Genomic DNA, 12,946 nt, shown 5'->3' with positions numbered 1-12,946 from the left:
GTCTGACATTCTTCTCTATTCCCAGGATTTAGGTAGCTTCATGATAGGCAGATTACAGGTTCAGATTACAGGTTCTCAGTAGCTGTTGGTTAAACAGGTGAATCTGACCAAAGTATGTCTCCTCAGGAGTTAATGGGATTATTTGGAATGCTGTGAACCAGTGTACTTTTCATGTGGCCATTTATTTTAAAGGCCACATGAAATATAAGTTGTATTACTTCGGAAAATATAGTTCTAAAAGCAGGCAATGTTTAAGCTTTGTGTTCAATATTTAATTTACCATAAAATATAAACAGTGTATCTTTTGAAAGTTGTGGAATTTGCTCTTGTTTAAAATCTAGTTTTGGAGGGACCCTTGGGTGGCTCAGTGGTTGAGCTTCTGCCTTTGGCTCAGGTCATGATCCCAGGGTCCTGGAATTGAGTCCCACATTGGGCTCCCTGTAGGGAGCCTGCTTTTCCCTCTGCCTATATTTGTGCTCTCTCTCTCTCTCTCTCTGTGTGTCTCTCATGAATAAATAAATGAAATCTTTTTTTTTAAATATATAAAATCTTTAAAAAAAAAGAAACAGCAGCCCAGTTTTGGAAACAAATATCATGCTTTCTCTTTATTTCTATATGCTTTCTTATGTACATGAGTCCTCTGTGGTAACAAATGGAAAGCTGTATTATTCTTGAAGTTGGGCTGTCATTAATAGGTATTACTACTTCACCATCAGAAATATGCCAGAGTTAGAAAAATGCAAACTGTACTTTTTTCCCTAATGACTTCAACATTGTGTCTTCTCTGTTAGAATTTAGGAAGGTGATGAGTAGAGATAATTTTTGTACTAAAAATATAATACATTTTTGAAAAAGAATATTTCTAGGATTTTGATTTTTTGAATGCTGAATGAAAAACTATTAAGACTTTTTAAAAGTAGCCATAAAATTAAACATGATGATAGATGTTAGATGTTAGGTGATATCTGTAAAAGGTCAGCCACGTATAGTATAATTCCCTTAGGGGCCACACAGAGCAAGGCAAAAGTAGATTTTGATTATATAAAACACCTCGCTAAACAATAGCTTTAAACCAGGTTACACTCAATGTCAAGTTCCTTTTTTTTTTTAATATTTAATTAATTTATTTGAGAGAGGGAGAGAGAGAGAGCATGAGAGCATGAACAGTGGGGAGGAGCAGAGAGGGACAAATAGACTTCATGCTGAGCCCAGAGCCCTACACAGGGCTCCATCTCACGACCCTCAGATCCTGACCTGAGCCGAAATCAAAAGTCAGATGCTTAACTGACTGAGCCACCCAGGTGCCCCCAGTGTTAAGTTCTTACAGTGCTTCCCTTAGACCTGGACCAGTGTGAACTAGTACTACACTCAATGCTTTACAGTGTCCCTCTTCTGGCTTTCTTAGCTGGTTCATTGATCAAGAGCCCAAGGGATTGTGCCCATCAAGGGTCCCTTTCCAATCTTCTACTTTTCCATTCCAGGTATTTGTGGTTCCGGAATTCTCTGCCCAAATGACACAGATTTTTTCTTCTGTTCTATTTACCCAAAGGCAGGCCAATCTACTGGCATTTGCCATTCTTTGGCCTGAGGAATTTTTTTTCTCTCTAGAAGGGGTTAGTGTGAACAGAGCTTCAATAGATGGGTTGAAGTGTCCACAGATATGGTGCAGGATGGGATGAGGGTGGGAGATAAGGGAGCAAGGGCCTTGACTGTCATGTTTCCAGAGGAACACTTAAGGTTCCAAACACTCTCACACGGGCCTTGGTTTTCAGGTGGTTGGGAAGGTGTATTGGTCAGGGTAAGTAATAGAACTTATTTATGAGTCTGTTGGTTCAATCCATTACTATTAAATACTTAGGAATATAGTATGTGGGGCTTTCGTTTATACTCTTGCCCTGGTTCCCACCAATGAGGTGCAGGCCTGTCTCTGTGGGGCACTTCTTTTCTTATTTGCATAAGTAGTAGGGAAAATTCAAACTATACCTGAGCATTTTCATTGGGATTGAGGGAAAAAAGACTAGCTGGACAGGGAGTGGAATTTGAGATATGCCTCCCAGTTCTAAAACACCCTGTGATCTATCACTTATTTATTTTAGCTTATCTTCTTTGATCTTGAATCTCTTCAAGACTTCTTTTAAAAAGTACACAATTCTCCCATTTGAAAATTAATATAAACTTAAATGATACCAGAATAGGAGTAAAAGTAAGCACAACCTTGTGGAAAAAACACTGAGCCAATTTTACTTTGCCCCAGGCTCTAGTTCTGACTCTGAATAACTATGTGAGTCTTCATAGAGGTGACTTAACCACTGGTTCTCTGGTTCTTCCCATTTATGAAAAATAGGAACTAGGTCTGTTTTGGCTGAAGTAGAATTGAACAGTGCACATTTTTATCACTCCCTTGCCCCCCAAAATTCCTGTGACTCAGACACTTTTTCTTTTCCTATCATCCTCATCTTCTACTGGGGTTAATAACAGATAACTGAGAAAAAGTAGTTTTTATGGTATAATTTGGGTGGGGATACCTCAGATCTCTAATAATAGATAACTGAGAAAAAATAGTTTTTATGGTATAGTTTGGATTGGGATACATCAGATCTCTAAGAATCTACCCAGCTCTGAAAAGTCTACAAATCTCACCTTATGGGAATATTATATTAGAGAATCAATAAGAGGTAAGAAGAAAGGTCAATGAAGAAAGATATGAAGACCAATGATAAATTTACGTATTTATAGGTTTAGTTTAGGCTGCTTCTTACCCACACTAATAATCCTGGTGATAGCTAGGATGTCATAGATATTAAGTCAATATATTCACAAGTTTTACCTTTATTTAATTCTCTCTGAAACCTCCTGAGACTACCTGGTCATGATAGTACAGAGACTAGATATCTTGCACAAGTTAAGACAAACTGTAAATGGCAGAATTTGAATCTGATGCTCCCTCTGTTTTATGCTGGAGGCCAGCCAGACTCTTAAACATTCTATCAAACATGTAGGAACAAGTACGCTGGCTTTGTGTGAGGGGACAGAAAGGAGTGTCTGGCTCAGCTCACTCTTGCTTTCTGTGTCTCTGTTTCTTCCTGTCCGTCTCTTTGGTAACTTTTGGTTTTAGGCAAGTCACTTATACTATCTGAGTTTTATTTTTCCCTCGCAAAATATGGGTAAGCTTAACTATTCTCTTTTTCTTATAAGCTCATTTGGTACTCAAATTATGTAATGTATATGAAAGCACTCTATAAATTGCAAATATGTAAATTTTAAAATTATTATTATAAACTATAAAAATGAGAATGTGCCTTAGGCAGGAGGGGACTGAAACATCTCCAGATCAAATTATCATTCTTTGAGACATGGAATACCATGTTTCAGAGAGATAGTTGATGTAAGTCAGATTCTTCCAGTTAAGAGTTGTTAGATGTTTACTTCTAGAAATAAGAAAACATATAATTCATATAAGAAATTGTAGAAACTCCCAAGGCCACTTCCTTCCTTTTAAAGATGAGAAGTCTGAAATTCAAGGAGTTTAAGTATCATACTGTGAAAAGAGACAAAACACAGCCAAGCTCTGAGATGTTTCCCATCAAATTCACAAGCAGTAACGTGAACCTCAGTCTTGGTTGTAGATGTGAGACCTTGGTTCATATGACCTGTGTCTCAGTCTTTTTATCCCTAGGATAAAGGGATAATTATAGTAATTTCCTCATAGGGGTTCTCCTGAGAATTAAATATATGTATATTTAAAATAATATAAATTTTAAAAATATATATTTTATATATATTATATATATTTTATAAATAAAATATATTTATATTTTATAAATATATATATATTTACATATATATATGTATAGAATATTGCCAGCCACATAGGAAGCAATTATTAGCATTATTAGTATTAGTGATATTAGAAAGAACATGACAGAGATTTGGGGAATTTACCATTGTGTTTCACCAGTAACCTTCATAATAATCACATAATTAGGAATCTTCATAGTAATCATAATTGTCTATAGAGCTCTATAGAGCTCATTAAATTGCATTTTTCTTTTAAAGACTAGAGTCATGTTCCTCTGGGAAAATACCTAGCCCTTCTGTGGAAGATCCAAAACAAGTTAGCACTCCTCTCTAATGTCCCAAGATATGATTTTTATAGACTTTTTCATTGTGAAATCTTAGTTTTATGAAGACATTACAAGATACTTCAGGGGAAGGGGAAATAATCGGGAAAATGAAAAGACTCCTTGTATACCTGTGGATCTCCAGCTGGCATAATCTTTCATCATATCTCTATTTTATGCATTGTTTGCTTATATGTATATAAAAGCACTCACCATCTTCCTCTCCAGCTCATGCTTTAAAGCGAGTCAGTGTAATCAACTCCAGAACTATACTGAAAGACCAAATCTTGGAGCAAAATGATAGGTGAGTATTAGGATAATACCACACTCACTGGGATTATGGACTAATTAATTACAATTTTTTAAGCATTTAAAATGCATCCTTTATAAAATATCTACACATCACAGTAGCTACAAAATGTGCTTAGTGGTCTCCAGATTTTAAACTCTAAGTTAGATAGATGTGTCTAAGGTTTTAAGAGAGACAGATGTGACTTAGTTTGGGAAACATATATTCATAGACTTTCAGTAACTTCTAGACAAATTCTAGTGCAGAATTGTGTATGTGTATTTGTGTGTGCACATGCTAAAAATATCCCCAACCCATAATATTCATACACACTGCTGATGTGAATGTGAAAATAAGCTTTAGACATGAGAATTCTACAATGTAATGGTATGATTATCAGGCCAGGATATGTGACCTATAAACAGAGACTTCGTGTAGGAATTGAAGAATCTGTTAAATAGCAAGAGGAAGGAAGGAAAGATGAGAGAGAGTGAGATAGAGAGAGAGAGAGAGAGAGGAAGGAAGTGAGGGAGGAAGAGAAGGTTTGAAGGGAAGGAGAGAGGGAGGAAGTGAAAGAAGGATGTGAGAAAGTGAGAGAAATAAAAATAACAAAGTAGTGATCTTGATTGGATTTCATATTATACTTTTTTTTTCAAAAGTGACTAAAATGAATAGTAATTGAAGCAAATTACCCTAGTCTGTTATTTGCCCCAATATTCCCCCCATAGCAGTTGCAAATAGGATACTGAAAGAAAAAAAGAAATAATAGGAATAAACAGATTAAAAAGTTGGTTCCAGAATTATAGGGAGCAGCCACTCATTGAAATTGCTAAAATGGAAAATTGGAATTTATTATAGGGAAGCAAACACATTGGGATCCAATGGCTCAGAATTTTGTAGATTTGACCTTGAATTAAAAGATGCACCTTGAATTTATTTATATATTTTGAAAAGAGTGGATATTCCTAAGGATTTGTAGATGATGTAGATGTGGCAGGTTTGAGTTTTGCCCCCATTTTAGATTCAGCTGACTTAATAGATCAACTAAATCATTCAGCTAGATATCCATATGGCTTGCTCACTCATCTTCTGGAGGTCTTTACTCAAATATAACCTTATCAATGAAGACTTTGAGTTTAGCCACCCTATTTTATTACAATACTTCCTACCGCCTTCCAGGATTTTTTTTCCTTATAATTCTTATTAATTTTCAGCATACTGGAAAATTTATTTACCTTTATTTTGTCTTTTACTTCTAAGTTTTAAGCTTTGTAACAGCCTAATTTTTTGTCTATTTGTTCATTGCTTTATTGCCATCTAACCAACAAGTTTCAACTAAACACTGAATAGCATATAAACTGATGTTCAATAAATAATTGTTGAATGGATGAATAAGTAACTGACTTTTGAAAGAACACTCAAGGGTCTTTTAATCCATAGTTTATTCTATTTTATTTTTTGACCTTATGACAATACCTTTCATTTAAATGAGTGTCAATTTTTAAGGTTCCCCAAGAGAAACAAATCCAAAAGCACTAAAACAGACTTTGAAATCATATGCTATAGGATCTACACATATCTCTTATCTTTAGGAGAATTTTCACCTGTGTCTAGTTTTGCCAAGCAGTCAAAACATAACTTGTTTAAAAGCTTGAAACTTAAAAATCAGTATTATTGTAAAGTTAATCATACCCTTCACTCTATAATAAATCAATTTTCTTATTTATAAAATCATCATCAGTCATAATATCTAAATTGAACCCCTTGAAGTTTTTGTGAATCACTTTGGGGAAGTTTCTTCTTGAAATAGGAATCCCAATCCCTATGAAAACTTATTTACAGAATTGATTTCTCAATACATCCGAAGTTGTGGAGGCTCCAACTGAAGCCAGGATTCTGAAACTTACTTCTCCAATGATGAGTACATTGGGAATATTGCCTCAATTCCAATATGCTGTATTCTTGTCAACAAAACCAGCATCAGGTTTACTTTTTAACAGCTGCTTTAAAAATGCTATTGGAGGTCCCTGGATTCCCCTATGCTGATCTTTTTCTTGTTTGTCATCATTATAATTAAACTGTTTTTTCATCTTTATGTTTGAGAGACCAGAGACCTATTTCAGTTTTTCCAAAATATGTGTATATTTTGGCTGCTTCTTGTATATTACCTAGTTATTCTTTTTTTGTGCTACTTCTTATTCTGGCTTCCATTTTTTTCCTGCTTTCTTATTTGCTAAGATAATGTGACATGGAGGAAATTTTCCTGACTTTTTAACCTAATTTTCTATTTTATAGAATTACCCAATTTCTACTTAGTGCAGCATTAAGCTAGAATAGGAGCTGAAAGATACACACAGGCAGCAACTTGACAACAGTTAAAGACTCTCTTCAATGGTATGTACTGAGATAGAATGCAGGGAGTCTTTCTCATGGAAGAGGTAGTTCATGGAGAAAGTGGCTAACTGCCTATCAGGAGTGGGGGGGTGGGAAAGGAGTTGAACTAAATGTCTGAGAATCCCTCTCTAAAACTGAAGACAGAATTGCATGATGACATGTTAGTTCAGTTTTCTAACAGGACTAAAACAATTTGAACTGTTTCTGCATTTTATTTTTCACTTTTTGGTTTAAATTTACATGGCATATATTAACTATTTTATTTTTTAAAATATTTATTAATATCTTCCTTGAATAAAATAAGTCAGGAACGTTATTTCAGTATCTACACTGCCCTCTTCTGTCTTTCATGTCAAACTCTTTTAATCACTTTAGCCCTCCCATACATATCCCATACTTTGCAACTGCATGCTCAGATCAGGGATAATAGTTTCAGTATGTTAACTTTATATCTTTTATATAAAAATATGCAGATGGGTATTGTGCCAACTTTTCTGAGGGTTTTTGAAGGACAACACAAGACTCATTTTTAAAACTTCTCTACTAGCATAAAATAATTTGCTCTTTTAAAATTCAGATGAAACTTGTTATTCACAACAAAATGCCCAGAATGAAATGCAGTATTTTTGTGGAAAAAGAATAAATAACATTGTGCTTTGCAAAAGCAATGCCCTCCTGTATAGTGTCCAATAAATTCTTGGTCTTTGTTAGTTGTGTCTAATTAGGATGCTTTAATTCCCTTTTAACAGTTGGGTTTCATGGCATTTTATATCCAACTACATTAAGAATTAATTTTTTGGCTTGACACCAATGCTGAATTTGCTTATCCAAACAGAAGCCATGCCAAGGGCTTGAAGGATGATGACAGTAATTAACCCAAATCATATACCAGGAGCAGTTCCAATGAAAGTGTCTGTTAAATAGTGTATCTTTCCCTGATGGTGAAGCTGATTCTAGAAAGGCCATGTATTACAGCCTCCCACAGACTGTTTCTTGACATTAGCGCCAGAGATAGAAAGGGAAGAGCCACCAGACTGATCAAATAAAGCCTTTCTTATTCTGGTAAAGAAAGTGGAAATCATGGAGAAATGGGGCACATAACTCAGTTTAGTATTTCCAGAGGTCAGCTTGATACTAGGTAAATCAAATGACTTAGAACTTAACATACCTCATGCTTCTATATCCCATCAATGGATAAAGAGAGATATGTAAAAAGAATGATCATTACAGCAAAAAAATAACAGTAGGAAAAAAACTGCAGCCACTCTACTGATTTTGTTAAGTAAATCTTAATATAGTAAAATGATAAAACATAATGCAGTCATAGAATAATATTTTAGGGTGATTACATATTGAGTCACAAAGACCATGTATAAAATTGTTTAAAAGAATGGATTTAGAACAACATTTGTATTATGATAGTAAACACACGTAGAGAAAAGACTATGGCAATATTCACAAGCATGTTAGCACTGAATATCTCTAGAACATAGGAGAATGAATCTTCCTTCTCTTGCTTCTCTTCCTCCTCTTTTTTCCCTCTTCTTTTGCCATTACTTTTCTTCATGCTGTTAGTATTTTCCAAATGTCTCTCCAATAATACATTTCCAGAGGAATTGTCACATGCTGGGTGATTGATTAAAAATATGTCAAAATTAGACTGAAGAAAGAGAAATTAAGGAGTCAATCCCATTTACAATTGCACCCAAAAGCATAAGATACCTAGGAATAAACCTAACCAAAGAGGTAAAAGATCTATACCCTAAAAACTATAGAACACTTCTGAAAGAAATTGAGGAAGACACAAAGAGATGGAAAAATATTCCATGCTCATGGATTGGCAGAATTAATATTGTAAAAATGTCAATGTTACCCAGGGCAATTTATACGTTTAATGCAATCCCTATCAAAATACCATGGACTTTCTTCAGAGAGTTAGAACAAATTATTTTAAGATTTGTGTGGAATCAGAAAAGACCCCGAATAGCCAGGGGAATTTTAAAAAAGAAAACCTTAGCTGGGGGCATCACAATGCCAGATTTCAGGTTGTACTACAAAGCTGTGGTCATCAAGACAGTGTGGTACTGGCACAAAAACAGACACATAGATCAATGGAACAGAATAGAGAACCCAGAAGTGGACCCTGAAATGTACGGCCATCTAATATTCGATAAAGGAGGAAAGATTATCCATTGGAAGAAAGACAGTCTCTTCAATAAATGGTGCTGGGAAAATTGGACATCCACATGCAGAAGAATGAAACTGGACCACTCTCTTTCACCATACACAAAGATAAACTCAAAATGGATGAGAGATCTAAATGTGAGACAAGATTCCATCAAAATCCTAGAGGAGAACACAGGCAACACCCTTTTTGAACTTGGCCACAGTAACTTCTTGCAAGATACATCCACGAAGGCAAAAGAAACAAAAGCAAAAATGAACTATTGGGACTTCATCAAGATAAGAAGCTTTTGCACAGCAAAGGATACAGTCAACAAAACTAAAAGACAACCTACAGAATGGGAGAAGATATTTGCAAATGACATATCAGATAAAGGGCTAGTTTCCAAAATCTATAAAGAACTTATTAAACTCAACACCAAAGAAACAAACAATCCAATCATGAAATGGGCAAAAGACATGAAGAGAACTCTCACAGAGGAAGACATGGACATGGCCAACATGCACATGAGAAAATGCTCTGCATCACTTGCCATCAGGGAAATACAAATCAAAACCACAATGAGATACCACCTCACACCAGTGAGAATGGGGAAAATTAACAAGGCAGGAAACAACAAATGTTGGAGAGGATGCGGAGAAAAGGGAACCCTCTTACACTGTTGGTGGGAATGTGAACTGGTGCAGCCACTCTGGAAAACTGTGTGGAGGTTCCTCAAAGAGTTAAAAATAGACCTGCCCTACGACCCAGCAATTGCACTGTTGGGGATTTACCCCAAAGATTCAGATGCAATGAAACGTCGGGACACCTGCACCCCGATGTTTCTATCAGCAATGGCCACAATAGCCAAACTGTGGAAGGAGCCTCGGTGTCCATCGAAAGATGAATGGATAAAGAAGATGTGGTTTATGTATACAATGGAATATTACTCAGCAATTAGAAACGACAAATACCCACCATTTGCTTCAACGTGGATGGAACTGGAGGGTATTATGCTGAGTGAAATAAGTCAATCGGAGAAGGACAAACAGTGTATGTTCTCATTCATTTGGGGAATATGAATAATAGTGAAAGGGAATATAAAGGAAGGGAAAAGAAATGTTGGGAAATATCAGGAAGGGAGACAGAACATAAAGACTCCTAACTCGGGGAAACGAACTAGGGGTGGTGGAAGGGGAGGAGGGCGGGTGTTGGAGGGGAATGGGTGACGGGCACTGAGGTGGTCACTTGACGGGATGAGCACTGGGTGTTTTTCTGTATGTTGGTAAATTAAACACCAATAAAAGTTAATTAAAAAAAAATATGTCAAAATTGAGACAGAGGAAGGGTTCATGGCCCTTAACAAAACCAGAGAAAGCTTTAAAGGAGGTAGGAAAATATCTGGTTCAGTTTAGGGTGATGTAGAGATAAATAAGCAAAGAGATGAAGTAAGCATTTTACTGTATAGATCTGGAATTCAAGAGAGGTATAGCCTAGAACAATCAATTTGAGAGTCACGCACAAAGAAGAAGTTTATTGAAGCCGTGGAAGTGAATGAGATTGCTCAAGAGAGTGTGGAGCATACAAAGGAAATAGAGTGGGCCTTTGAACAATATGAGAGGTTAGGGGCACCTCCAGATAATGAAGGCAAAAGACAGAGAGAACAGGTTTGTCTGAGACTGGGGGTTTCCTGGAATGTGGGACAATCACGCTAAAACCAGAAATATCCAGGAAACCAGAATCATTGATTATCCTAGGAGAGCAAGGATGGTAGAAAGTTGGATTCAGGAACTGAAAGTCTAGATGGAATAAAAACCAAATGTCGTGAGAATAATTGTACAATTTAGAAATAGAAAGAGTTATGGGCAGAGATTGAAATGTTTAGAGTTGGATTTTCCAAGGTAGGTTATATAAGATTCATGACTTAAAGTCCTGACAGTTAATGTTCAAAGTGAATGCAGATGAAGGATCTGGAGGTATGAAGTTGAAAAGAGATAGAGTTTAATAAGCTGTCTATGTAAACTATGACATCACCCAGGATGGTGGCAGAACAAAAATGATGAGCCCAATGCCAATCTTTATATCTGTTGATTTATTTGTTTGCTTATTTATGTTAGAAAATGAGAGTGAGTGCTTGAGTGGGGATAGAAGCAGAAGGAGAGGGACAAGCAGACTCCACAATGAGCACAGAGCTTACCATGGAGCTTGATCCCATGACTCTGAGATCATGACCTGAGCCGAAGTCAAGAGTCAGATGCTCAACCAATTGAGGTACCCCAGTGCCCTCCTCAACCTTTTTTGAAATAAAAAAAAAAAAAGTTTTTTTTAAACTTTTTTTAAAAAATGATTTCATTTATTTATCCATGAGAGACACAGGGAGAGAGGCAGAGACATAGGCAGAGGGAGAAGGAGGCTCCTTGCAGGGAGTCTGATGCAGAACTCGATCCCAGAACCCGGGGATCACAACCTGAGCCAAAGGCAGATCCTCAACCACTGAGCCTCCCAGGTGCCCCAATTTTTAAAATTAAAAAAAAAAAATTTTAAGTAGGCCCGACACCAACATGGAGCTGAAACTCACAACCTGAGATTAAGAGTCTCATGCTTTACTGACTGAACCAGCCAAGCAGCCCTTAGTGCTATTCTGATAGGCCAGGAAGCAAGTAGATGAGAAGACATAGAATATGGTACACCAGGTGGCATTAGCTTAAATAATTTAGGGATTTGACTCAAATTTAAAGGATAATTATCTAGAAGAAGCAGTAAAGAATCAGATTATATGTTCTGACTTTAAAATGTGTGGGATATTAGAGATTAAACAGTCTCTATTTAAAAAAAAAAAAGAAAAAACAGTCTCTATTTGAAAAGACTAAAGGAATAATGTTATCAGGGCAGAGGAGAATATGCAATAAAATGATTGAGAATGTATAACTTTTAAAAAAGTAGTTGATCTGAAACCTACAACGTATACATTGTCTTGTTTTATTAGGCCCTCATTGGATCAAGGAAAACAGTTCTCAATGAAAAAAGAAAAGATCCCTATTGGTGGGGTAAGCACCAGAATTACTAGTATTATTTGTTATTAACTACACAAATATAAAAGATTACATTGCATTCTTGATAATTATCATATATTTTTAATTTGAGGAGGGTTGCTATATAGTAGTTTGAAAAATTACATTAAATAGAACTGTAGGATAATATAGTGATGTTTAATTGGGATTACATGTTACTTAGCTATTAATCATAGTAACCGATATTATTTGAATATCCATCATATTTAAATGCTCAGGACTGTGTTGGCACTTTACATGTACTTATAAATTGGCTACTGTTACTATTCTGATTTACAGAAGATCTGGGAGTTAGAGGAATTAGTAATTTGACCAAGATCACAAAGCTTGGAAAATGTCATGTGGATTTAAATCTACCTTGTCTGACTTTTAAGCACAGTAACCTAATTTTATATTTACTTTGCCTTTAGGTGAAGTTCGCAATCATTCTGAAGTACCTCCAAGCCTTTGGCTGGCTCTGGGTATGGCTGAGTGTGGCTACTTACGTCGGGCAGAATTTGGTGGGCATTGGACAGAATCTATGGCTTACTGCCTGGGCAAAAGAAGCAAAGCACATGAATGAGTTCACAGAATGGAAACAAATAAGAAACAATAAGCTTAACATTTATGGATTATTGGGATTAATTCAAGGTAAAAAAAAAAGTCTAGCTACCTCTTTTTTTCTTTTTCTGACCTATTTTATTTGAATGCAAGCATATGGCGTCATTTTATTTCAAATAGTTTTCAAGTATTTTGAGATAATTCAAATGCATATGGTTTTAATTCATCATATTTGAGAAAGTAAACCAACACTTGTGTGTCTGCTACACTGCCCACGTTAAATAATGTATTTATCTCATTTATTCTTGACAAAAAGTATTTGGAAAGTTGTTATTATTCCTATTTTACAGCCAAGGAAACTGAGGCC

The 12,946-nt window shown here is 35.8% G+C and overlaps 1 protein-coding gene across 3 annotated transcripts in view; it reads left to right on the top strand.

Annotated features, from left to right (window-relative positions):
* LOC121479585 (ATP-binding cassette sub-family C member 2-like) overlaps positions 1-12,946 on the top strand; it is a 91,956-nt gene that overhangs the window by 52,885 nt on the left and 26,125 nt on the right. For all 3 annotated transcript variants that reach the window (XM_041735296.1, XM_041735297.1, XM_041735298.1), the window contains 3 exons: positions 4,350-4,425; positions 11,955-12,015; positions 12,450-12,669. In XM_041735296.1, coding sequence (XP_041591230.1) covers positions 4,350-4,425; positions 11,955-12,015; positions 12,450-12,669 — 357 coding nt within the window. The remainder of the gene's footprint in view (positions 1-4,349; positions 4,426-11,954; positions 12,016-12,449; positions 12,670-12,946) is intronic.

The sequence above is a fragment of the Vulpes lagopus genome, chromosome 20, assembly GCF_018345385.1.
Source record: "Vulpes lagopus strain Blue_001 chromosome 20, ASM1834538v1, whole genome shotgun sequence".
Taxonomy (NCBI): Eukaryota; Metazoa; Chordata; class Mammalia; order Carnivora; family Canidae; genus Vulpes; species Vulpes lagopus.
Note: the sequence above shows the minus strand (reverse complement) of the source record. Positions and strands in the feature narration are given on the sequence as shown.